Raw genomic sequence first — 26251 nt, 5'->3', positions numbered from 1 at the left:
ACATCCGATACCAAGTTTTACTGCTGATGTGCCACACAGCTATCATTCTCAGGCTGACTTCTCAAACCTTCATTCATTGCATTCTTCTTTTTTGTTTGAGGGAGGGTGTAGGTGCCGGGGATTGAATCCAGGACCCTGTGCTTGTTAGGCAACACTTGACAAACTGAGCTATATCCCTAGTCCTCATTACATTTTTCTAAAAAAATTTTCAAATTCCCTTATTTGAAAAAAGTGTGTAGGGGCTGAGGATGTGGCTCAAGCGGTAGCGCGCTCGCCTGGCATGCGTGCGGCCCGGGTTCGATCCTCAGCACCACATACCAACAAAGATGTTGTGTCCGCCGAGAACTAAAAAAATAAATATTAAAAATTCTCTCTCTCTCTCTCTCTCTCTCTCTCTCTCTCTCTCTCTCTCCTCTCTCACTCTCTCTTAAAAAAAAAAGAAAAAAGTGTGTATCTAACAAACAAATGCTTACTGAAACTCACTCTGGGTATGTAGATTATAAATCATGAATGAAAAATCACAGGTAAATAAATTGTTAATACCTTGATATATTCAATCCATTGCTGCAAGAGCACCTGAACGCCACCTCGAACTCTGCTAAAGAGTTGATACAGGAGAGATAAATCTTGAATTCGGTTTTCATCAAGAAGATTATTTAAACCTGAAATTTTAAACATTGGCATTAAAATACAGCACACAATAAAGTAAACAAATTGTCAGATATTTTGATGAACATTCAAGTTAATATTACTATGATGCTGGTTTAAACTATGACTAGTCTGTGAGTTGCAATACAAAGATTTCCTTGGAATTAAACCGAAATAGACAATAACTTTTCTTTCTTTCCTTCTTTCCTTTTCAGTATTATGGACTGAACCCAGGGCCCAGGGCCTCACGTTAGGTAAGAGCTCTACCATTGAGCTACAACCTTGCGCCCTACCCCCACTTTGGGTATCAGGAATTGAACGCAGGGGCACCTGACCAATGAGCCATATCCCTAGCCCTATTTTGAATTTTATTACAGACAGGGTTTCACTAAGTTGCTTAGCGCCTCACTTTTGCTGAGGCTGGCTTTGAACTTGCTATCCTCCTGCCTCAGCCTCCTGAGCTGCCGGGATAACAGGCATGTGCCACTGTACCTGGCTAATCCCTAGCCCTTTTTATTTTTGAGAGAAGGTCTCACTAATTGCCAAGGCTGGCCTTGAACCTGGGATCCTCCAGTCTCAGCCTCTTCAGTACTTAGAACTTTGGTGTGGGCTACTATGCCCAACTACAACCAACCTTTCTGGGTGAAAACTAAACATAGGGTCACTACAAAAAAGTTGAGTGTATAATGGTTTACCACTTACATGATAGATTAGATAGATAAACCAATTTATAAAAACCTACTTTTACTTATTTATAATACATAAATATATATTATAAATTCTTCATATATGCAATAGCCATATTATATCTGGTACAACTATGAATATACCTATGACAAATCAAAAGGAAGCATAGATAGGTTTAAATGTGGTTCTAATTATTTGATTTTCAGAATGAGATAAAATAACCTGCATTAAAATTTTTAAAGTACCCATTTTATACAAAAGAAAAAAATTTTGCCTACTCATTGTGGCATTATCAAATTAAAATTCAGGGTATACTCTATAAGATCATCTAGGATTAGAAGTGCTTGATTTTACCTACTATGTACATCAGCAACGAAAACTACTTTAGTGCTGAAAGAATGTCTTTCCTTGCTGTAGTTTTACCTATTAAGAATTTCAAATTCTCACTTTTTTTATGTGGCACTGGAGACTGAACCCAGGGCCTCGTACGTGTTGGGCGAGTGCCCTACCACCAACCTATATGGCTACCTGTCTCACTGTTTCTTTACCGGTGTTTATGTACCATTCTTCTCTGTTCCTTTACTTTTCCTTTTCCGTTAAGGGATCTGGCACCTCTAGAAAGCCTACTATGATGGGTAGGGAGAAAGGATTGTTTTTATCCTTAGAAATACAGGGACATGCTATCAAGCTTTAAAAATGGAATTTTTTAAAAATCCCTATTAGTTTTCCATTACCAATTTTAAAGTTATCTTATTTATAAACTGTCAATTACCTTTTTGAAGAATAGCTGTTAAGTGTTCACCTAGAAGCTGTTTTTCTACAGTAGCAATTAATGACTTCCTACAAGGAAAAAAGAGTTAGAATTATTGACAGTTGACTGTTCTAAAAATGTAAACAGTCTTCTGGGAAAAAAAATCAAATAGTCTCATTTTATGTTAATTTCCATACTTTGATTCCATGTATAAATTTAAGAGCACGTAGAGTTACTCTATGCCTAAAAAAGGAAAAACTGTTTCAGAATTTGAGTTATATAATGAAGTGAAATGTCTCCAATGGTCTTGCTGTGGCTAGCCTTTTCCAAAGTTTCTCTGCTTTTATTAGGAAGGTAGAGAAGTCATCTATGCTGCTTATAGGAACCACTTGGTTGGTACTATTTAGGAAAGTACAAAAACAGTTTCTTCTATGAACACCCAGTGACTTTTAATCAGCCTAAAGATCACATCAGCCTCTAATACTATTTTAAAATTACATCCTAAACACACACACCAAACCAATAACCAAATTCTTGACTAAATCTAATTAGATAGGGAAAATAATAACTTGAGTTCTGCATTATGAAATCAACTGTTAAAAGTCTAAATCATACCTGAAAATAGTTACTAACATGCCTAAAGTGCCTTAAGTGATTTAACAACAGTTTAAGACTATTAGGCATGTAATACTTACTGGGTAGTCTGATCTAAGTAAGTAATAAGTCTGTCTGCTTCTTCTTCTAGACGTTTGTTAACATGATGAAGATATTCAGGAACCTACAAAGATAGTTTTTTATATTATTGCTTTCCTCCCCATAAATCATTCAGAAAATGTCAAGTCCAAAAGATCCTGGGAACAGCCCTGTCAAATGTGACAGGGTTGAATCATATGTAAAATTATAGGTAGAGTTTATGATCCCGAATTCTGGCCTTTAAGAAGAAAGAAAAGAAAGGAGCACCTAAGTGAGAGAAGAGCATTATAATGTTGGGAAGATAAATGCAAAGGGAAGTTTATGTTCTACAAAGTAAGATACATTTTAAGAGGCAGTAGTTTTATTAAACATGATTTTAAAATACCTCTCTTTCTTGCATCAACTTTTGGCCTTCAGCTGCATAGAGCCGATTAGTTTCTTCCAAAAATCGTTGTTCAAAAGAATCTTGATAAATCTGGGAGGGGGTAATAAAATAAATCAGTTTGTTTATTCAATAAATATTTAGCAAATATCCTCAATTTGAACAGTACTATGAATGTAAAAAAAACAAAACAAAACACCAAACTAGGGACAGCAATCAGCTCTGTAGGTAGTAAAGTAACTTACTTGCAAATCAGAGAGCATACTTAAAAGACTTCGGAGTAAACTTCTATCAATTGCTTCACCATTTCTTTCTCTCTCGATCAAGAGAAGAATGCCATCAATTGTCTTATTTTGGACTTTCTGATCACTTATAATATGAGCCCTAAATAACTCCAGTCCCATGTCCCTAAAATAAAAAACATATAATCTGGGTTAAATGACAAGACCACTTCTGAAGACACTTGCTTAACATGTTACCCATGTTAATTATGGTTCTAGGATTTGAAGTAGCAATTGTAAAAGGATAACATCCACACAGGTTTTCTGAACAACATTATTAGATTAAAGCATACAAGGACATTCATTTTCTCTTTAATGAGAACTAAAGTTCAATGCTTATCTTTCCCCATAACTAAGTTTTGTTGTACTACTTCCTCTAGTGGATTACTTCCTTGGTCAAAGCAAGAGATAAAATTAGCTCAAAGACAAAATAATTTTCACTGACTGGTACTGAAAGCTTATTTACTCACTTATTAACTGGCTTCAGTACTCCAAACTCAGTGTACTCTGATATTGCTATGTTTATATGCTAGGCACATGGTAGGGGAAAGAGTTCATTATACTATTCTATTTTTATGTATTCATGGACTTTTCCATAATATTGTTTAAAAATGAGTAAACACTTGATGATAAGTAGCAAACATGATTCACTCATTAATATTCCAGAGCAAACTTTAATCTTCTTACTTAATAAAAGTCATCTTCATATACTATCTTCAACATTAGTGACAGGCAAGATATAATTTAACTTCCTATAAATAAAAGGCTAGAAGCCAAATGGGCATTTTTAAGAGAACAGTCACAGCACTACTCGCTATCTTTCAGTAGTATAATTAAGATTTATACCATGATTTGTAACAAATCTTCATTACATTTTTCTGGTATCCTTACCAAATAGAGGGTAGCATTGAATTCTGAAGAACATAAGTTCTATCCAGAAACAAAAAAATGCTCCTGATCATGATCTGTCAATGAAAAAGATAAATCAAACAACTTTTATATTTTGTAAAATTGAAATATTTGCTCAATAAAATAAGAAAATTGAAGGTTTTTACACTAGACTATAGATTATTAGGACTGAACATATCTACCTGAGATTATGTCCATACCATTTTCATCAAACCATTCTATTTTCTTAATCCTTGCTGTGGTTGCTAAAAAAGAGACACTTACAATGGTCCTTTGACTTCTTTGCTATATGAGAAGTAATTGAAAATAGAAATGGAATCAAGCACTCAAGTCTTCCTTAGTAACAATGGTGGGGGTGAAGCTAACTTAAATTCTACCTGTATCAGTCTAGGTGTGGTGGGTTGATGGACTTTTAAGATTTTAATTTACAGAACGTAAGGAATAAAAGTAATACTAGGGGCTGGGGTTATAGCTTAGTTGTAGAGCAATTGCCTAGCATGTGTAAGGCACTGGGTTTGATCCTCAGCACCACATAAAAATAATAAAAAAGGTACTATGTCCATCTATAACTAAAAAATATATGCATTAAAAAAAAAAAAAACTAATGCCAGACTAGGGAGAAGGGAAAATAATACAGTGTGACAAAAAATAAAAAGGACTCTAAAATGCTGGTTTATGGGCTGGAGTTGTGGCTCAGTGGTAGAGTATTTGCCTAGCATATGTGAGGTCCTGGGTTCGATTCTCAGCATCACATATAAATAAATGAATAAAATAAAGGTTCATCAACATTTCAAAAAAATGCTGATTTACCTGTAATTCAGAGTTTTAAAATTTAAAAAATTTGTTTCTAACTCAGAAAACGAGCAACTGAGATTGTCTCCCTATTACAAAATTTTTAAAACTAACACTCCTATATGTAAAGAAAAGTGTAATCTACAATGTTTAGCTGAAATGTAATACTTTTCTCAACTCACCATTTGCCTACAATGATTCTGCCAGCATCTGTCAATCTTCTTTAGAAAAAGAACACTATCCAATGAATCTGTGAGATATATGTTAAGGTTTTAACACAAGTAATACATGCAATGTGAATGTGCATTTGTTTTAAATATGAAGTGCAAATGAAACCAAACAGTACTTAATATATAGTAAATGAAATCAAAGAGTACTTAATTATAGAACAAAATGCTATTTCTTAAGCCACAGAAAAAATCTTAATCCCACTAAATTACACCTTTAAAAACAAATCAAACATAAATGAGCATCACGTTTTTAGTCTATGATTTCCCTTAAATCATCTTTCCTCTAATGGAAATTCGTTAGGACAAAAATGGTAAAGACAAAGAAATTTTATTTACCTGAATACCATATGTAGATTTGGATCTAATTAAAGCTGAATAGTTAAAATTTTGTTTCTTCTATAGAAACACAGGAGGACAAAAATAATGAATCTAGAAGTCATAGGCATTCCACTTTAAGCTGGGTTAAACAGTAAGGGACAGGAAGGAAGAAGAAAAAATTTTAGGATTTTTTGTTTTTAAAAGGATATTCTCTGAACTGATGAATCTGTGCTTTGATATGATCTTCACAAATCTGTCTCAGCTGTTTGTACAAGTTTGCAGAAATCTTGTAAGAACAGAGATTTTCTACAGCCTAAAAGAATAAACACACATTTTGTTAGAGAGCATTGGGAATGTTTCTCAATTATTTATATGAAATTCTTATTATTTTGTTATTTTTACTCTGTCAGCTTATTAAGAGGGATTATTCATCCATTTAAGACATGAGGTAAAAAGACAAAACATATTAATGTGGGTGGTGAATTTTTTTATAACCAACATACTGTACCAAAATAAAAACCAAATTAATATATTTATTATAGTTGTATAGGTTAAGAATGGAAGGGATCAGGCTGGGGATGTGGCTCAAGCAGTAGCGCGCTCGCCTGGCATGCGTGCGGCCTGGGTTTGATCCTCAGCACCACATACAAACAAAGATGTTGTGTCCGCTGAAAACTAAAAAAAATAAATATTAAAATTCTCTCTCTCTCTCTAAAAAAAAAAAAAAAAGAATTCAAGGGATCAAGCCAAATTCTACCCTGTAAGGACATCAAATTTATACCACTGCTAGGTATGAAAACTGTCTTGTTTTGGCCAGGCAAGTGGCACATGTCTATAAGCCGCTCAGGAGGTTGAGGCAGGAGAATCCTAAATTCAAAGCTAGTCTCGTCAATTTATCAAAGCCTTAAATAATTTAGCAGGACCCTTTCTCAAAATAAAAAGGGACTGGGATTTTCAGTGGTAAAATGCCCCTGGGTTCAATCCCTGGTACTAAAAAAATAAACATTGTCCTGTTCTCTAAAATGTTAATCATTTTCACAAATAAAACTCCATGTTTTTTTCTTATGGTACTAGGGATTGAACCCAAGAGCACTTGACCACTAGGCTACATTCCACCCCTTTTTATTAGACTTATTCTCCCTAAATTGCCCAGGCTGGCCCCAAACTTGTAATCCTCCTGCCTCAGTTTCCAGGGTTGAGTCGCTGGTGTTGAGCTACAGCGTGAGCCACAAACACCCAGTTTCCATGTTTTAGTTCCTGATAGATGTTTATTTTTTTAACACATGGTGCTGAGAATTGAACCCAGTGCCTCACACATACCAGGCACGTGTGCTACCACTGAGCCCCAGCCCCAGCCCCAGACCCCCAGTTTCCATTTTAAATTTAAAACATTATGGTTGTACTGGGCTAGGTGTCGTATGCCTGTAATCCCAGCAACTCAAGAGGCAGGAGGATAACACGTTCAAAGCCAGCCTCAGGAAGTTAGTGAGAACCTGTCTCAAAATAAAAAATAAAAATGGGCTGAGGATATAGCTCAGTGGTAAAGTGCACCTGGGTTCAATCCCCAGTATCAAAAACAAACAAAAAAAATGATAGATGGCTTAGGTACTCCTAATATAACTGAATTAAAACTCATTTATACTTTTTTTCTCAACAAAACAAAGCAGTCATTATTGCTAGCAGTACTAAAATGAATATGACATAATTAAATACCAAGGAATTTTGTCCAACTTTTCTGTTCAAGAATAGTTAAATAAACCAGGCTGGGGTTGTGGCTCAGTGGCAGAGTGCTTGCCTTGCACATGTGAGGCACTGGGTTCAATCCTCAGCACTACATCAAAATAAACTAAATAAAGATATTGTGCCCATGTATAACTAAAAAAATTTTTTAAAAAAGAATAGTTAAATAGTTTTAAAATTTGCAAACTGAATGAACAATTACAAAAGACTGCATTTTCACTTTATACTAATATTTGAATTAGACCATATTATACTCAGATCCCAAAAGGACAAGCTTCTTACGTATATCAAGACTTTAGAGCCAGGTGCAGTGGCGCACACCTGTAATTCCAGCAACTAGGGAGGCTGAGACAGGAGGATCATAAGTTCACACCCAGCCTCAGCAATTTTAGCAAGGCGCTAAGCAACTCAGCGAGACCTTGTCTCTAATAAAATATAAAAAAGGGCAGGGGCTAGGTTCAGGGACAAATACTATGGAGAGTTCAAAACCAGCCTCACCAACAGTGGTTGCTAAGCAGCTCAGTGAGACCCTGACTCTAAATAAAATACTAAACAGAGCTGGGGTTGTGGCTTGATGGTTGACTCCACTGAGTATAGTGGCATATGCCTGTCATCCCAGCTACTGGGGGGAGGGAGCTAAAGCAGGATTTGCAGTTTGGGGCCACCCTGGTTAATTCAGTGAGACCCCACTTAAAAATTAACTTTAAACAGGGCTGGGGATGTAGCTCAGTGGTAGAACATTCCTGAGATCAATTCCTAGTATAAGCTTAAAAAGCATGGTAAAACTAGTGAACTCTGATATAATAATCTACAATTATAACTGGTGATGACTTATGTGTAACACACCAAGATTCCTTTCTCACCACAACAGAAGATACAAAAAAAAAAATCCATTAAAATGGACTTCAGGGGAGCATCCAAGTTTTGTTGGTTGGAGTGGAACTTTATAAATATGTACTAGGTAGTCACATTCCCAATTATGCAGGTAAGTAAATATATTAGCAAATGAAAAGAAAGCTTAAAGGAACCCACTTATACAACAGGACAGAAGTCACCACATCTTACCAGGAAACAGCAACCCAATTAGATTCAGCAGCCATGGAGGAACAGGAAAGCCAGTCTCCTCTGGCCACATTCCACATGACCTGGGGTTAGGCCACAAATGCCTAAGGGTATGTTTATTTAAAGAGCCTCCCCACTCATACAGGTCCTCTAAGTACTGTCCCTCTTCCTCCCTCCTTATTCCTCTCATTGTATTTCTGTTCCTTTTGAATTACTGATTCATTTTCTCAGCATTTCTCATTTCCCTTCTTAGATTTTGTCATATGACTTAGTGCATACCTCATCTTCTCCACTTTTCCCACTTCAGGTACTTCTCCAAATCTTATTTATCTCATTTCCTTCTGTTGTGTTTGCCTTTCTCCCATAAAACAGTTCTCGATATACCTAAATATTTATTTTTTAGTTTTCGGCAGACACAACATCTTTGTTTTTGCATGTGGTGCTAAGGATCGAACCTGGGCCACACGCATGCCAGATGAGCACGCTACCGCTTGAGCCACATCCCCAGCCCCCTCGATATATCTATTTATCTCCTCAAACAAGACTATATTTCCTTACCACTCAACTAGGTCCCACTTCTTCCAATAATCTTAACTGCATCAGCTGCCAGTGACTCACATAAAACTCCACCATTCATACCGCACTGACTTGTCCATAAGTCAGTACTATGCATCTTTTTGTGTATATCCTCTCTCTACTTGACTCTACATAACAGAAAACAATCACATGAACATGTTATAGGGTATTGATTTAACATTTGAGCAGCCATCTTAAATGTTAACCACCATCTTATGAGATAAATTTCACTTTCCTGTACTTCCTCTTACCCCAATTTCCCCCACCTCCATTAGTGATCTATCCCATGGTATCATAACCCTAAGCCAATTTCAGAAGGACATGACCCCTTGACCCTGGAATGCCCCAAGGTACCATCTACCAAAGTGAACCTCATGCTATTCCCCACCCACGTAGCTCTGATGCAAGCACCCGCCCCAGCCTATCCCATAGCACTACTGCTACAACTCCAAAACCCTACCCCACAAAAACTGAACATCCGAATATCTTGAGTGCCTTCCTCCACTCCATAGAGGGATGGCCTTTATTTGTCAGCTTTGACAAATAAACCTTTGTGTGGATATCTGCCTAGTCTCCATTTTTCTTGTTCCTTGCTTTCCTTTTATTGGTGCGAAAACCCAGGATCAGGTTCCCTCGCATGCCTGCTCCCCTCTTTGAGGGTCACTGAGCATCCCCAGGCCCTGATCTGAAATCCATCGTGGGATCAGGCCCTCTATTCTGCCAAACACCCTCTCTGCACCCACCACCAGACATATCAGGTAAGATCCCTGTCTCTGGTTGACCTAAATGACCTACGGTGATCCCAGGAAATGACTGTGGATAGTCTGGCATTCCCAGGGTTACCATGTGGTTGGGGGCACCCCCAGCCACAGCTTTCACTTTTCATCCCTACTGTCAATGGCATCTATAGGTGGTCTTTTATTTGGGTCCTGGGTTTTGGGAAAAAAAAAAAAAAACCACCGAGGGTGATTGGGAGTTGTTCCTGGTGAGACTACCTGTAGGCCTTGGGTTAATCTCTATGGGCTTTTGTCCCTACTATATAGTCAAAAACAGGTGCCCAAGTGCCTTTATGGTGAAGACCTCTGAGTGTAACTGTTCTCTGACTAGGTGATACTAGAGACTGAGGATACCCTACCCTAAACTCACCTCCTTTACATCTCAACATGGGCAATTCCTCGTCCATTCCCTCCCATAGTCCCCTCGGCTGCCTCCTGGCTAACCTAGGGTCTCTCTCACCCCGAACCTAAAGCCCTAAAAACTTATCTGCTTGTACAATTAGATCTGGTCTCAATATCCTTTGGATAATGACTTTAAATGGTCACTTAAGGGCACTCTAGATTCCAATATTATTAGGGATCTTTTCAACTATTATACGCCTTCAGGAAAATGGAAACAGATCCCCTATCCTCAGACCTTCTCTTTCCTTCCTTACAAATCATCCCTCTGCTCTTCCTGTTCTCTGGCCTAGGTTCTGCTAGCTCTTAAACCCTCTCTTAAACCCTCTCAGGACCCTCTCTGAAACCCTAGACTTCAACCCCACTGGCCAACTCCCTCCCTACCATTCTCCACTTTCTGCTCTGACTCTTCTGGGACCTCCCTCACCTACTTTCAGTCCAACTGCTAGTTGCTCTCACATGTCCCCCTCTACCCACCCTGCACCTCTGCTTCCCTTTGATTAAGTAGCAAGGTTGGAGAAAGTTGCCAGGGTACACATTCCTTTCTCCCTTAATGACTACTCTCAAATCGAAAGGAGGCTGGGATCCTTCACTTCCAATCCTTCAGGGTACTCTTGGTTTTTTGTTTCCTATCAGTCCTATTTTTTACTCAACTTTGGAGTTTTTAAACATCTGTAACATTGCAATGGAGATTCACCTGCAAAAAGCTACAACGCCCTTACTTTTGTATGTGTGCACACTGTGTATTGCGTTATCTGTCCTTTTGTGAATGTGTCCATGTCATGTATATGACATCAAGATTGGCAATTTGAAAGTGAATGCTCATAAATTTAAAAAAATGGATCCAAATACCTTTAATTCACATGATTTAAGAAGGTTCAATCTAAACTGGGTAAAGAGATGAAAGTAAAGATGTCTTTAAAATTAAACTTAACTCACAAGTCTCTCTAGGTGGTCAAAGAATAAAATGTTGATGTTATAAAATGTCTAATACCCATTGTTTCTAGGACTTTTCTTCAACATGGAAGAAATGACTACTACTGTTCAATACACTTGTCTGCTATCTTGGTAAAAATAAGTTAAGTAGACTTGAAATGGGATTACTCATCAATGTGTTTGTTAGATATCTGATTAACTTACAAGGTTAAAATGCTAACTGTTAAGTACACCATCAAGTACCCTTAACTCCTTGCATTCCATTGGGTAATATTATTGATGTTTTTATAAATTGGTAAATGAAAAAAGTGGGGGGGATTAAAGTTGCTTTGTCATTCCTGGAAAAAGATTACTAAAAATTTAAAGTCCCAACAGGTATAATTCTATATACTTGAATATTGTGTTTTCATGAAATGGTAAACAGATGTGATTCTCTATACAAAGGTTTATAGAAGATTTCTGTATACAAAGGCCCAAAAGTTTTAATTGCTCCAATTAAGAGTACTGTAAATAACAAAGTATTCCTTTTTATTAAAATGAAATAATTTATCTAAATTCAGAATTTTATAGGGATTGTTTCAGAATGTGAACAGAAAAGAGGGTTAACAGATGGGGAAAAGAAATTAGAAGGTTCTAGGTATGGAAACCATATTTAATAGAAGGAAAAGAAAGTGTTTCTAGATAAGAAAGTCCTTATGTGATGAAGTAAATAAGAGGGTTTAAATAAGTGATAAAGAAGGTCTAAGTTAGTTATATATGTATATGAAACAATCAGTCAAGGATATTTAAGGTTTTTTTCCATAAGGCCAAATGTTAATATACTGACATAAACCAAAGTTTAATCTATGTGTTAAAAGGACAAGTATTTCTTAAAACATTAATTTACCCATAACATTGTGTTAAGTTTTTTTTTTTTTTTTTTGAGCAAGTAATCACGAAAGAATTAAGGACTATACAACTGTGGTTAAACAACAACTGCTATTTTGGAATACTCTAATGTTTTTACTCTTGTTAATTTTATTTTGTATTTTCCTTATAAACTGTCTAAATGTTGCCTGTTACTATTTTGCAGAGGTATTACTTGAAGAACACACAACCTGGGTTAATTTAATATAATAAGCTATCACCTAGATAGTATAATTCAGATCCCAATTAATAAAAAGGGCAAATGCCTGTAGGGTTGTGGACATTAAAGTTAAAGCCCAGTACTCTGTTTAAGACTGGTGAAACTGATTTGCTAGATGTTTAAGACAAAGATTTTAAAGATTAAAGTTAAATTAAAAGGGCCAAGAAAACCAATGTTTGGCTCTTGCCCTCCATGAGTCAGTCTGAATCCATAGAACAGGGAACTCCTCTAAAAAGCTTTGTAACTCTGGGCCATATAACCTTCTGATCAGAGAGATTAGTAAGGTCCCTGGAGAACAGAAAGTCAATCAGTGCACTTGCTATGAAGAGGAGGGTCATTGGAGAAGGGAGACATCCCTAATGATTCCAAGAAAAGCCACATGGTCAGTAAGATCTGAACCCATCCTAGCGCAAATGGCATTAGCAGAGCTAAAATCTGCTCAAGTTCTCCAAGAGTGACTTCTAAATGACTCTGTAACAGCAGACAGAAACAAAAGTCAGTTTGACCTGCTTCATCTTAAACACCTAGCAAAAACAGTTAAAATCAAAACACAGCCATTCCTGGGCATTTAAAAAACATAATAGTTTAGTATACCTTAGGACATACATTTGTGTTAGCCCCCCCAAATAATTAAGACTAGAGACTAAAAAGAGAGATTCTTAGGAAGGAATGCCTAATAACTATCAAGTGAAACTGCCAAGTCAGAAGTTTTTAGTTCAAGGCCTACAAACATTAAAAGTTAACTGTTGTGTTTACATTCCTGATAACTCTGGGATGTTAAAGATTTACATTCCCAAATAAAGGCCTTGTCCACTCTGGCCTTATTATGGAACAAAGCCTCAGCCCTCACACCTCCTAATGAGAGATTATTGGCTTCTCTCATTTAATAGCAGGTCTTCTAGGCCTGAAGAGCTCCTTGGTAAGGCCCTACAAATGTGAGCCCTTGACACAAATGGGGTATTCAATTTGTTTCCCTACTAGCTGCCCTGGGGTTATGGCAAGATGGAATAACCACACCCATTATCTATTTTCATCAGCTCTCCAATCAGCTGATAGGGGATATCCAACAAGTACCTGAATCTATATTAACCCTACAGAATCAACTGGACTCCTTAGCCTCTGCAATCCTATAAAACCGCCATGTACTGGACCTATTAACAGCAGAGAAAGGTGGACTTCGTCTATACCTACAGGAGGAATGCTGTCAATCAATGCTGATATAGTCAAAGACAAGATAAAACAACTCCAGCAGGACGTTGAATGTTGGAAACAACAGCTCTCCTCTGTTGGAGGATGGCAGCTAAATAACCCCCTTCTTGAGTGGGCACTTCCTTTCCTGACCCTTCCCCTTGTCATAGGCCTTCTGAGAATGCTTGCCCTCTGTGTCATTACATTTGTTCAAGACCAGACTCAAAAAATCTCTAACCACACTGTGAACCAGCTTCTGTTACAGAACTACCAACCCTTCACCAAAATTGGGCTATCCAGGGTCAGCATCACCACCACCTCCTGACCCTATTACCTCAATAACATCCCGCACCCCTAACAAGGGTCCAGATGTTGCCCCTTCCCATCAGGAAGAAGCTACAGAAGATTGACCTATGCCCCTGTCCCTTAAGGTCCCCAATAACAAACAAAAAGGGAGGAATATAGGGTATTGATTTAACATTTGAGCAGCCATCTTAAATGTTAACCAGTATACTTTTTCTAAGAATTCCCCCCACCCCCATTAGTGACCTACCTCATGGTACCATAAACCTAAATTAATCCCAGAAGGACACTACCCTTGACCCTGGAAAGCCCCATGGTGCCATCTACCTTAGCCAATCCTATGCTATTCCCCACCCACCTACCTCTGATGCAAGCACACCCCCCCAGCTTATCCATAGTACCACCACTACAACTCCAAACCCCCTACCGACAAAAGCTGAACATCCGAACGAACATCTCGGGCGCCTCTCTCCACTCTATAGAGAGATGACCTTTATTTGTCAGCTTTGACAAATAAACTTTCATGTGGATCTCTGCCTGGTTTCCACCCTTCATTTCTCGCTCGCCTATCTCTTGCTTTCTTACTTTCCCTTCACATGTATCTATAAATTTTTCATTACTTTTTAGGCTTTGGACCAAGTGAATTCATTAACTATTAAAAAAAAAGCATGTATCTACAACAATTAACAATATGTCCCACATATAAAAGGGACTTCTTATAAAACCAGAAAACATGTTAATTCCAACAGAGTATGCCAGGTGCTATAGTGGAGTTACGAAGAGAGATGGTGCTTCTAACCCAGACTTAAGACAGAAAGTCAGGAAAACTGGCAGAGTCCTAAAGACTCAGAAGGAAATGGATAAAGAGCTAGAGGGAAGAGTGAGAATTAAGCTGGACTTTATGTGCATATAGCTTCATCTGGGTTTAGCTGAAAGGTAGTTTTAGAAGTTTGAGGTGGGAAGTGGGTATGGCTCAGTGGTAGAGCACATGCCTAAGAAGCATGAGGCCTTGTGTTCCAATCTCAACACTGCAAAAAAGGTTTGATTCAAGAAAGGCAGGTGAATTTTGAAGGTGAATTTCAAAGGGAACACTGCTTCTCTAATTCAGCTTTGGAGGCTACTTAAAATGTAGAGCAAATCTAATAATTTTCCTTCCTCAACAATCATCCATCAAGTAATCTTCATGTACTGTTATGAACAAAGCTCCTAATTGGTACAACCAAAAAGCTAAGGACAGAATAGTGGTTCATTATCTACTATCATTTATGTTAAAACAGAAAAAAAGGGTACAAATATGCCAGTAGTTTTTATATAGAAAAATGATCAAAAAACTAACAATGTGCTGGGGATGGGGCTCAGTGGTACAGTGTTTACACAGCATGTATGAGGATCTGGGTTCAATTCCCAATATTATGAGGAAAAAAAAGAAGACACTAATAATATTACTAAAGAGGGTAACTAGCTAAGGAATTGGTAGATGGGTTGTAAATAAGACTTTTCAATACATGCTCTGTAAAATCTTGGGGCTTTAAACTAAGTAAATACATCATTCAAAAAACTTAAAATATGGGCTGAGGTTGTGGCTCAGCGGTAGAGCACTCGCCTAGCACAAGCGAGGCCCTGGGTTTGATCCTCAGCACCACATAAAAATAAATTAATTAAATAAAGGTACTGTGTCCAACCACAACTAGGAACAAAAGACTTAAAATATTTGCCTTATTCAAAAAAAAAAAACAAAAAAACAACCCTTTCCATCTTCCCCATCACCACACTTGTTAACATGACATCCAAGACCCCACCTTAACATTTTAGTCTTACGGTTAATAAGCTTACCACACAACCCTATGATCTAAGCACTATTTTCTTGATTTTGAACAAGGTTTGTTTAAAGCAGTCATGTGTGCCAAGAACAGTAGCTTCCAAAACTTTAACTTCAAGCCACAAGCCACATTAAAAAATTTATTTATACTGTCATGTATAACTAAAAAGAACAAATAAAAATTTTAAAAAGAAATCAATCTTGGGGCTGGGATTGTGGCTCAGCGGTAGAGTGCTCGCCTAGAATGTGTGAGGCCCTGGGTTCAATCCTCAGCACCACATAAAAAAATAAAGATATTGTGGGGCTGGGGTTGTGACTCAGCGGTAGAGCGCTTGCCTAGCACATGCAAGGCCCTGGGTTCGATCCTCAGTACCACATAAAAATAAATAAAGGTATTGTGTCCAACTACAACTGAAAAATAAATCTTAAAAAAAGAAATCAATCTATCTACCTGCAGTGCTAGTGATTGAACCCAGGACCTTGTGCATGGTAGGCAAGTGCTACCACTGAGCCACACAACCCCAGCCCCACATCTCCAGCCCTTTCTAAATTTATTTTGAGACAGGGTCTCCCTAAGTTGTCCAGGCTATCCTTGAACCTGTGTTCCTCCTACCTGAGCCTCCCCAGTACCACCACACATGGCAAGAAATATATATATTATAATCTCCTGCACATAAAATAAATGTATGTACTTGAAATAATATCTTCATAAAACTACATAATCATTACCATGCATGATACATTAATTATCTTCCACTGTATCTTGCTAAGGGGGTCTGGGGATGTGGCTCAAGTGGTAGCGCACTCGCCTGGCATGCGTGCAGCCCGGGTTCGATCCTCAACACCACATGCAAAAAAACAAAGTTGTTGTGTCCGCCAAAAACTAAAAAATAAATATTAAAATTCTCTCTCTCTCTCTAAAAAAAAAAAATGCTAAGGGGCTGGGTGTAGCTCAGTGGTAGAGTACTAGCTTATGCTGCATAAGCCCCTAGGTTTGAATTCCTAGCTCTACAACCAAACAAAAACTGTTAATCACAAACTACTACCTTCTTAATTTGCAGGGGGGGAGGTTTACTGGGGATTGAACCCAGTGGCATTTTAACATGGAGCCACATTCCCAGTTCTTTTTATGTTTTACTTAGAGATAAGGGTCTTGCTAAATTGCCATAGCTGACCTCGAAACTGCAATACTCCTGTTTCATTCTCCAGAGTCACTGGGATTACATGTGCCCAGCTACACATTAATAATTTCAAGAACCTACTAGCACATAAACACTTTAGGAGCAAGGTCTAAGAGATTTCTATATCACCGAGGTGTCTATCCAAATGTGCAGACAGTAAGCACCCTGTAATCCTAGCTACGTGGGAGGCTGAGGGAAGAGGATCAAAAAGTTCGAGGTCAACATGGACAAATCAGTCATAAACTATCCCAAAATAAAAATAAAAGGACTAGGTAGGATTTGGCTTAGTGATAGAGTGCTTGCCTAGCATGCAAAAGGCCCTGAGTTTAATCCCCAGTACCAAGGGGGGGAAAAAGGAATGAGTGTTTACTAAGTACTACTATATCCTATTAGGTGCTGGGATAGAAACAGGAATAAGAAAGTGTTAAATCACAGCCAGGCATGATGGTGCACACCTGTAATACCACCAACTCCTGAGGCTGAGGCAAGAGGATTGGAAGTTCAAGGCCAACCTCAAGAATTTAGCAAGGCCCTAAGCAACTTAAGTGAGACACTATCTCAAAAAAATAAAAAGAGCTGGGGATGTGACTCAGTGGTAAAGTGTCCCTGGGTTCAATCCATAGTACCATAAATTACTAATTTAGAGTTTGGGGATGGGATGGGGGGTAGGGATTAGCTCAGTCTGTACAGTGCTTGCCTTACATGCACAAGGCCCTGGGTTCTATTCCCAGAACCACCAAAAAAAAAAAAAAAGAAAAAGAAAAGTTTGAGGGGCTGGAGTTGTGGCTTGGTGGTATAGTACTTGCCTAGCACTGTGAGGCACTGGATTCGATTCTCAGCAAAAAAACAAATAAATAAATAAATAAATAAAATATATATATATATACACATACATATAAAGGTGCTATGTCCATCTACAACTAAAAATATTTTTTAAAAAAGTTTGAGAGGGCTGGGTTGTGGTTCAGTGGTAGAATGCTTGCCTACCATGCATGAGACACTGGGTTTGATCCTCAGCACCACATAAAAATAAAATAAAGATACTGTGTCCACCTAAAACTAGGGCATAAAATATTTTTTAAAAAGTTTGAGGGGCTGGGGATGTGGCTCAAGCGGTAGCGCGCTTGCCTGGCATGTGTGCCGCCCGGGTTCGATCCTCAGCACCACATACAAAGATGTTGTGTCCGCCGAAAACTAAAAAATAAATATTAAAATTCTCTCTCTCTTTAAAAAAAAAAGTTTGAGAGAAGCTCTATTTTATTCTATATCTTTGAAATGTACTTTTGGAAATGTATTAATTATTTTATATCTCACTAAATAACACTTTGGTAATTCTTAGAGTTGTAGTATAATTATTGCTAAAATAACCTCTTATCTCACAAGCACCTATTTGTATTAAACAGATTCTAGTTTGACAAGTCCTCTAAATAAAACTATCTTTTAATTAAGCTTCCAATAATTAGTGGTAAACAGTCTTAAATCCTTTGAAGACAGTTGGGTATAAAATATAAGCATTCTATCAAGCTTTTAATATTTATTCCTCCAAATCCCAACAACTCAGAAGGCTGAGGCAGGAGGATTGCCAAGTCTGAGGCCAGTCTCGGTGATTTAGTGAACCCTAAGCAAATGAGGGAGACCCTGTTTCAAAATAAAAATAAACAAAAGGTTGGGAATGTATATCAGTGGCAAAGCACCCCTGGGCTCAATCCCCAGTTCTAAAAACAAAAAATCTTGTTTGAAAATTAAAAAAAAAGAAAAAACTGAGGCTGGGGTTGTGACTCAGTGGTAAAGCAGTCACCTAGCATGTGCAGGACCCAGGTTCGATCCTCAGCACCACATAAAAATAAAGGTAATGTGTTGTGTCCATCTACACCTAAAATATATATATTTTAAAAAAATAAAGGTATACAAAAAAAACCCACCACACACTGCCAAGAAAATATAAATGTGTAGCAAATGAATTGCAAATGTTCACTTAACAGACAATAAGAAAACTACTAAATTCCCACCATGGTGCTGAACTTTATAGTCATAGACCTAAATGAAGTGGGTCCCATTTTCCAAAGAGTATTTAAAGAAAGAAAAGCATACCACAACTTTTCAACATCTGACACAACAATATAAATTATCTCTTTTTGCAGAAAAGAAACCAATCATGCAATGAAACCTAAATTACTTTTCTTTTTTACATCTAGTCAACAGGGTTTAAATAAGACTGAGAATTAGCAAGGACTAAGAATTCAGTCTTGCACATTTTTTGAAACACCAGTGATAGTACTGATTAACAATTTAGTAAAAAGAATACATAATATATAACTAAGCTTAACACATCAATAGAGTGACAACAGTTTTACTTAGAGAATACTACAGCTAGTGATCAACACTTAAGAATCTCACTATTCTCCTATAATCAATCATTGACTGCTTAAATAACCAGATTTACAATAAATAATAACCTATACTCAGATGGACGCACAATCTGTTTCCAGTCTTTTTTTTTGGGGGGGGGAATCAGGGATTGAACCCAGTGGCATGTTAACCCTGAGCCACTTTCCAAGCCCTTTTTTATTTAAAGACAGGCAGGGTCTCACTAAGTTGGTAAGGGCCTTGCTAAGTTGCTAAGGCTTGCTTTGAACTTATGATCCTCCTGCCTCAGCCTCCTGAGTGTCTGCAATTACAGATGTGCACCAACGTACCTGGCTGCTTCCAGTCTTGTGGTCATATACTCTATAAATGAATCACTAATAGAAAGGTTATTTTAAGAATCCATTTCACAGAAAGCTAACCAAAGTTCCCATTACAAATGACATACAAAATTATTTTTAGCTGAGTGTAGTGGCACATGCCTGAAATCCCAGCAACTTAGGAGGCTGAGGCAGGAGGATAGGAAGTTCCAGGATAGCCTTGGCTACTTTGAAAGAACCTGTCTCAAAATAAAAAATAAAAAAAAGTTCAGAGAGGCAGCTCAGTGGTAGAGCACTCCTGGGTTTAATTCATAGTACCACAAAACAACAAGGACAAAAAGTGGTGCATACGAATACTTTTCCTAGAGAGTTCCTATTATTTTTCCAATTCCACTAATGGTGTCTGCTGAAGCATATTTATTTGTAATGTAATCTAGTTATCAACCAGCTGTTCTAACCTAGTATGGATTTAGAATTTCAAAATGTCTTTATTACTCTAATAAAATGTAATTTTCAAATAAAGGCTTCTTTTCTTAATGACCCAACCATATATTATAATTGATAACTAATACATATCAGAGTGTCCGTTAAATACTTTTTGGAATATTTTATTTACAACTAAACAACCTGGTTATATGGTTAGGGTCACTACCCTATTTTGCAAATGAGAAAACTAAGACTTAGCAAAGTAACTGGCCCAAAGTTTTATGACCAGTGACAAATCTCTACTCTATGGCACACAAATCAACTTTCAAGCTAGTTCATTTAAACATAATCCCATCTGTAATTGATCAAAAACAAACAAGCAGCCAGGCACAGTGGTACATGTTTATAATTCCAGCAATTTGGGAGGTAAAACAGGAGGATCACAAGTTTGAGGCCAGCCTCAGCAACTTCAGTGAATACCTAAGTGACTTACTGAGACTGCCTCAAAAAAAAAAAAAAAATATATATATATATATATATATATAAAGGGTTGGGACGTGGCTCAGTGGTAAAGCACCCCCTAAAGTTAAACCCCCAGTATTCCTCCACAAAAGAAAGCAGCAAACAAACAAACAAAAGAACCAAAACCAAAACATAACCACTGCCTCACTTGTTCAGGATTTCAAGGTTGTCAAGGAAAGGTAATCTTAAAACTGAGGCATAATTCTCATTTTAGATTACTTAAAAAGACAATGCTTGCAGAGCTGGGGATGTAGCTCAGTGGTAGAGGGCTTGCCTAAAAATGCTGAGGGCCTGGGTTCCATCCCTAGTATCAGAAAAAAAAAAAAGACAATGTTTGCTTGTAAATGCTCTCTGAGCAGCATGTTCTGTTCTAGAAATTAAAAACTTAAAAAGTAACACATGCAACCCACCTAAGGGAATTCCACATTTCAACTTTAAAGCAAAAATGGTTTTTCATGCAGAAAAAAAGTTATGTGCCAGTTAAGTGTTTACATCAGGGAAAGAAGGGAGAGTAGGGGTTTGGAGACATTGTTTGGTGTATCTACGTATTTCTATTATTGCTCATTTTTAGGAGAATACTTTTAATTACACTGAGTTAAAATCAAACAGCACTATGAAATTACATTACATATGAAGTCACATTGTTACATGTAACATTTCATATAACATTATGAAATAATATTACCTTCTTTTGAACTTGAACATCTCAAAATAATCTAATAATCCAAAGCAGCATTTATAAAGTTAAGGTCAAAAACAGTAAAAGATCTACAAACATGCTTTTGAATTTATTATAGCAGAAGCAATAAGGTACTGAAACAGAAAAGTTGTAATATTTGTGACTAGGGTAAAGAACTCAAATGAAGAACAGCAGGTAAAGCTTTTAAAGTACAAGAAAGCAAAAATAGTAAAAACAATGTATAAGCTCTTGGAAGAAAAAAAATTAACAGAATCAATGTATCAAGTAAAGTATTTTTAAGTCAAAAGTTCAAGAAAAAAACTCAAGGTAAACAGGGTTAACAATTACAATTAACGTTGTTCTATATGTAAAACATACAAAGCAAAACATTATTGAAATTAATATTGTACAGCAGCATATCAAAATAAACACCACGTACATACACAAAAGAAAAAAAAAACTGACCAGCTTTGATGACAGTTTTTCCTAAAGTAAAACAATTTAATTGCTACAAACACTGCACAACAGTAGTATCTGCAGTGTTGAGGTATTATTAATGAAGGAGCATGGAAGTGAAAACGTGGACTAGGAATTCAGCATCTCAGTTTAATACCCCTATTCTTCCAATACACGACTCTGGGGAAGTTATTTAACTTCTCTCAGACTCAAGTCTCCTTGTCAATAAAATGGGGATAGTAACTACTACCCTTATCTATTCAGAAAGAGTTTCTGTAATGATTAAATGAGATAACAGAAGATTAATCCACTTTGCAGGTGGTTATACACACTGTATGAAGAAAATACTGGACCACATGATCTCTTAAGGCCTTTTAAATTCTAATTCCATAACTCTATTTTTATTAATGTGCAATTTAGGAACCACATAATGTAATATAACAAAAAAAGCCAGATCAAGTGGACTTTTTTTTTTTTATATGAGGGATTGAACCTAGGGGTGCTTTTTATTTTGAGACAGGGTCTCACTAAGTTGCCGAAGCTGGCTTTGATTTTGTGATCCTTCTGCCTCAATCTCCTGAGGTTCTGGGATTACAGGTGTGAGCCACTACGCCTGGCCTGTTACCCTTTTGATCTTAGGTTAGGTACTAAAACTCCTGTCAGTTTACCTTTCCTCCTCTGTAAAACAGATAAAAGGATACCTGCCTTATCTCTCTTTCAACATTGCTTAGAAGAATTGGATGTTTGTAGCTGGGCATGGTGGCACACACCTATAATTCCAGCATCTTGGGAGGCTGAGGCAGGAGGATCATGTGTTCAAAGCCAGTCTCAGCAAAAGTGAGATGCCAAGCAACTATCTCTAAATAAAATACAAAATAGGGCTGGGGGATGTGGCTCAGTGGTCCATTGTCCCCGAGTTCAATCCCCATTACAAACAAACAAACAAAAGAATACATCTAGAGTCTGGGATTGTGGCTCAGTGGTAGAACGCTCGCCTAGCATGGGCAGGACCCGGGTTCGATCCTCAGCACTACATAAAAATAAAGGCATTATAAATAGTACACCTAAAAAATAAATGTTAAATAAAAAAGAATACATCTACTTTGCCAGGCACAGTGGCAAAGGATCAAAAATTAGAGGCCAGCCTCAGCAATTTAGAGTGGGGCCCTAAGCAACTTAGCAAGATTCTGTCTCAAAATGAGAAAAAAAAGAAAAAGTGCTGGGAGGGCAGGGTGCAGTGGCACAGGCCTGTAATCCCAGAGGCTCTGGAGGCTGAGGAAGGAGGATCACAAGTTCAAAGCCATCCTCAGCCACTGAGTGAGGCCATAAGAACTCAATGAGACCTTATCTCGGGATGTGGCTCAGTGGTGAAGTGCCCCTGGGTTCAATCCCTAGTACCAAAAAAGAAAAAAATAGATCCCAAATTAGATAATTAGATCCCAAACCTGTTTTCTGACTTCTAATCCATGGTTCATCCATCAGCATACTACCTCTGCAACTAAAATATGAAAACTATAAATACTGATACACTGAACCAATGTAATTTCTTACAAGATTTATCAAACTCAAGTCAGTGTATTCAGAAGTATTTTTTAATATCAAACTGCTGATGCTGTAATAGAAAATTAGTTTTTGAATTGGCTGGGTTTTTTTTTTAATATTTATTTTTTAGTTTTCGGCGGACACAACATCTTTGTCTGTATGTGGTGCTGAGGATCCAACCTGGGCCGCATGCACGCCAGGCGAGCACGCTACCGCTTGAGCCACATCCCCATCCCTTGAATTAGCTGTTTATGTAAAAAAAAAAAAAAAAAAAAACAGGGCCAACTCTCTTGGAAGCTAGAAGTCTCAATCAGTAATTGCTCTGGACATTATATTTAAGTTAAATCTTTCATTTGTTAAACAAAAACAAATGTGAACCTCAGGCTAAATTGCTGGACTATAACCTGCTGCACATGTCTAGGTTAAGGTGTGTCTTGTAGACCAGGAGATAGAACAAACATGAAGAGCAACAAAAACAATGGCAAAAAGCTACTTCAGGGACTGGGGTTGTAGCTCGGATGTAGAGCACTCGCCTAGCATGTTAGAGGCCCCAAGTTTGATCCTCAGCACCACATAAAAATAAATAAATAAATGTGTTGTTCCGACCACACCTAAAAAATACATTTAAAAAGCTACTTCATATTAGTATGTGAGGTAGAATAAAGAATGTGAATAATATCTGCATGTCTTGAGGACTTTCCTATATGTGGATGACACGACTAAGCAAGAATTGTCACAATACAATGACATGTCACCAGAAATTATTTTGGGATCTATGCTACAGGATTCCATAATAGGTGAAACCTCAAATATACCAAGATATACCTAAATTAATCCTTATTAGAAGGGTCTAAGTACATACCCATAGTTTATGTGAGAATATGTGGTCTGATTATAAGAGTACACTAATTAATAAATTATAATCAAAAGTGAACCAAAAGTCTACTCAAGAACCCATTTGAGAAATTATGTGTAAAATCCACATACATCCCATTACAATTTATTTTCATTACATCTGGTTATCTGCACTAATACATACCTGGTAGAGTTCTTCTAAATTGTATTTAATTGAAGTACTATTCTGAATAGCTTCCACTGCTTCTTTCAGTTTCTGCCATGTTTCATCTGTGTAGTTTTCTGGTAATTTAGGTTTATCTAGATGATATGTAAAAGATTTGTATTAGAATAATATGTAGGATATAGTAACCAAAGATCTATAACACAGCATTACAATTTTTAGGATGTTATGATTTTAGTAACTATTATAGCTATATATTAAAGTAACCACTGTATTTAAGCTCAGTATAAATAAAATTTAAAATGCCAGAATACTGTTTAAGGCATTTTGACTCACCTATTAAAACTGAAGGTGAGGGTTTTTTTCTCCTATTGATTGTATTGCTTCAAAAAAAATAAAAATTCAAGAATGACAGATAAAAAAATAACAATCCCGATCATCTTGTGTAAAACCTATATCAACATGAATGAGTCTTGTACATGAGATTTAAAATACTGAGTATCTACTAAGTGCAAGGTATTTTATAAACTTCTTAATCTTTTCAACAATGCTCTGGAGTAAATATTATCATCCCTATTTTACAACTGAGGAAAAGGAAACTGAAATGGGAACTCATTTGGTGAGCTTGCCCAAGGTCATCATAGCTAGTAAAATAGCAAAGCTAGGATTCTAATCCAGGTCTGTGTGACCCCCAAATTTATGCAACATCTACATAAATGGAAAGAAATATCTTTTAACTCAGTGTTTGAAGTACCTTTATGAGCAGAATGAATTCTAAATATTAAAACAAATGATTCCAAAATCTATGCAGCATTTTCAGAATGTAAAGAAATCTTTTAATGTAAGCTTTAAACTTCACTGGCCAGCAAAAAATGAAAAAAAAATTAATTAAAGCATCCAAATGCCTTAATAATGTGTTTTTACTTTAGAGAGAGAAAAATGAACAAAATCTCTGGAATTAATTTGCAAATGAAATTAGGATAACAGCTCATTTCCTAAAAATTATTGGTTATTGATGCATTTTTAAGTGAAATAATGAACATATTAATAATTACAATTCATATCCACTTTAGAAAACTATACTATTAAATCACAAAGAATAAAACACTTGAGAGCCTATAGATGGGAAGGAGATGATATAAAAAAGGGTTAAAAACAGACAACATCCTAATCTTCTGCTTGAGACAAAATAGACCATATTCCTGATTTCTATACCAATGTTGAAAACACAAGCACAGAGAATCTAATTTTCTCAATGCTAATATTTAGCCACAAGACATTTGTCTGGTAAATATTACTTAAGTTCATTCATTTACTTCTCCTTTTAACAAGTATTTTAACATCTATTACCTGTCAGTTAGGGGTGGTAAAAAAATAAGTCAGAAAAACAGAAACACATTCAACAGATAAAAATTAATTCAGCTCAAAAACATTTTAAATGTTGATTTTGTACTTGCATCAAGGCATTCATTATACGAAACCACATATCTCAAACACAATACAAGCAAATTTTCCTAAAATCTGTAGGTCAATACTTTAAAACCTACTTAAGTGAAGAAAATATGTAGTAATTGTTCCTATCTTTAGACTAGTGGTACACAGAGTTACTACTTCTGTGTATACACAATATTTTTTCACTTCCAAACCCTACCTTTGGAAAGAAATTCAGAGACCCTAAATATTTCTCTCCAAATATTTTTTCCACAATGAGTTTCTTGAATATAGTACAACATTATACATCTAATTATAAATCTTATATGAGCATGGAAAGATCACCATTGCTACCTGCATTTATTTCTACGGATAGAATGTGGCCTACTGAAGCAGAAAAATAAAAATCTCAGCAGTGCCAAGACTCACTATGCACCTGAACTAAATAAACCTCTTTAGAATACAATTTCTCACCTGTAAAATCCGGATCAAACATACTGTAGATTGTCAATGTTATAAGGAATAACAGATTAGATACAATAGGTTGAGAAAGACCTCGAAACACTGCAAACACCCGGTGGATGCTTCAGCACAAGGATACTAACCACCCCCGGAAAATGAACCCTCCACCAAAAAAAGGACCTCCCCTCCATCTCATTGATTATGCATAAAACATTAGGCCACCTCTATACTGTT

At 36.8% G+C, this 26251-nt stretch overlaps 1 protein-coding gene across 2 annotated transcripts in view; it reads right to left on the bottom strand.

The window, feature by feature from the left end:
- Positions 1-26251, bottom strand: part of Cul4b (cullin 4B) — a 44228-nt gene that overhangs the window by 16451 nt on the left and 1526 nt on the right. For both annotated transcript variants that reach the window (XM_013356035.4, XM_005319349.4), the window contains exons 3-11: positions 24146-24261; positions 5901-6004; positions 5326-5395; positions 4334-4407; positions 3407-3569; positions 3165-3254; positions 2782-2864; positions 2108-2175; positions 544-662 (exon numbers count right to left, since the gene is read on the bottom strand). In XM_013356035.4, the coding sequence (XP_013211489.1) occupies positions 544-662; positions 2108-2175; positions 2782-2864; positions 3165-3254; positions 3407-3569; positions 4334-4407; positions 5326-5395; positions 5901-6004; positions 24146-24261 (887 nt within the window). The remainder of the gene's footprint in view (positions 1-543; positions 663-2107; positions 2176-2781; positions 2865-3164; positions 3255-3406; positions 3570-4333; positions 4408-5325; positions 5396-5900; positions 6005-24145; positions 24262-26251) is intronic.

This window comes from Ictidomys tridecemlineatus, chromosome X, assembly GCF_052094955.1.
Source record: "Ictidomys tridecemlineatus isolate mIctTri1 chromosome X, mIctTri1.hap1, whole genome shotgun sequence".
Taxonomy (NCBI): Eukaryota; Metazoa; Chordata; class Mammalia; order Rodentia; family Sciuridae; genus Ictidomys; species Ictidomys tridecemlineatus.
This window is presented reverse-complemented; position numbering and strand designations above follow the sequence as displayed.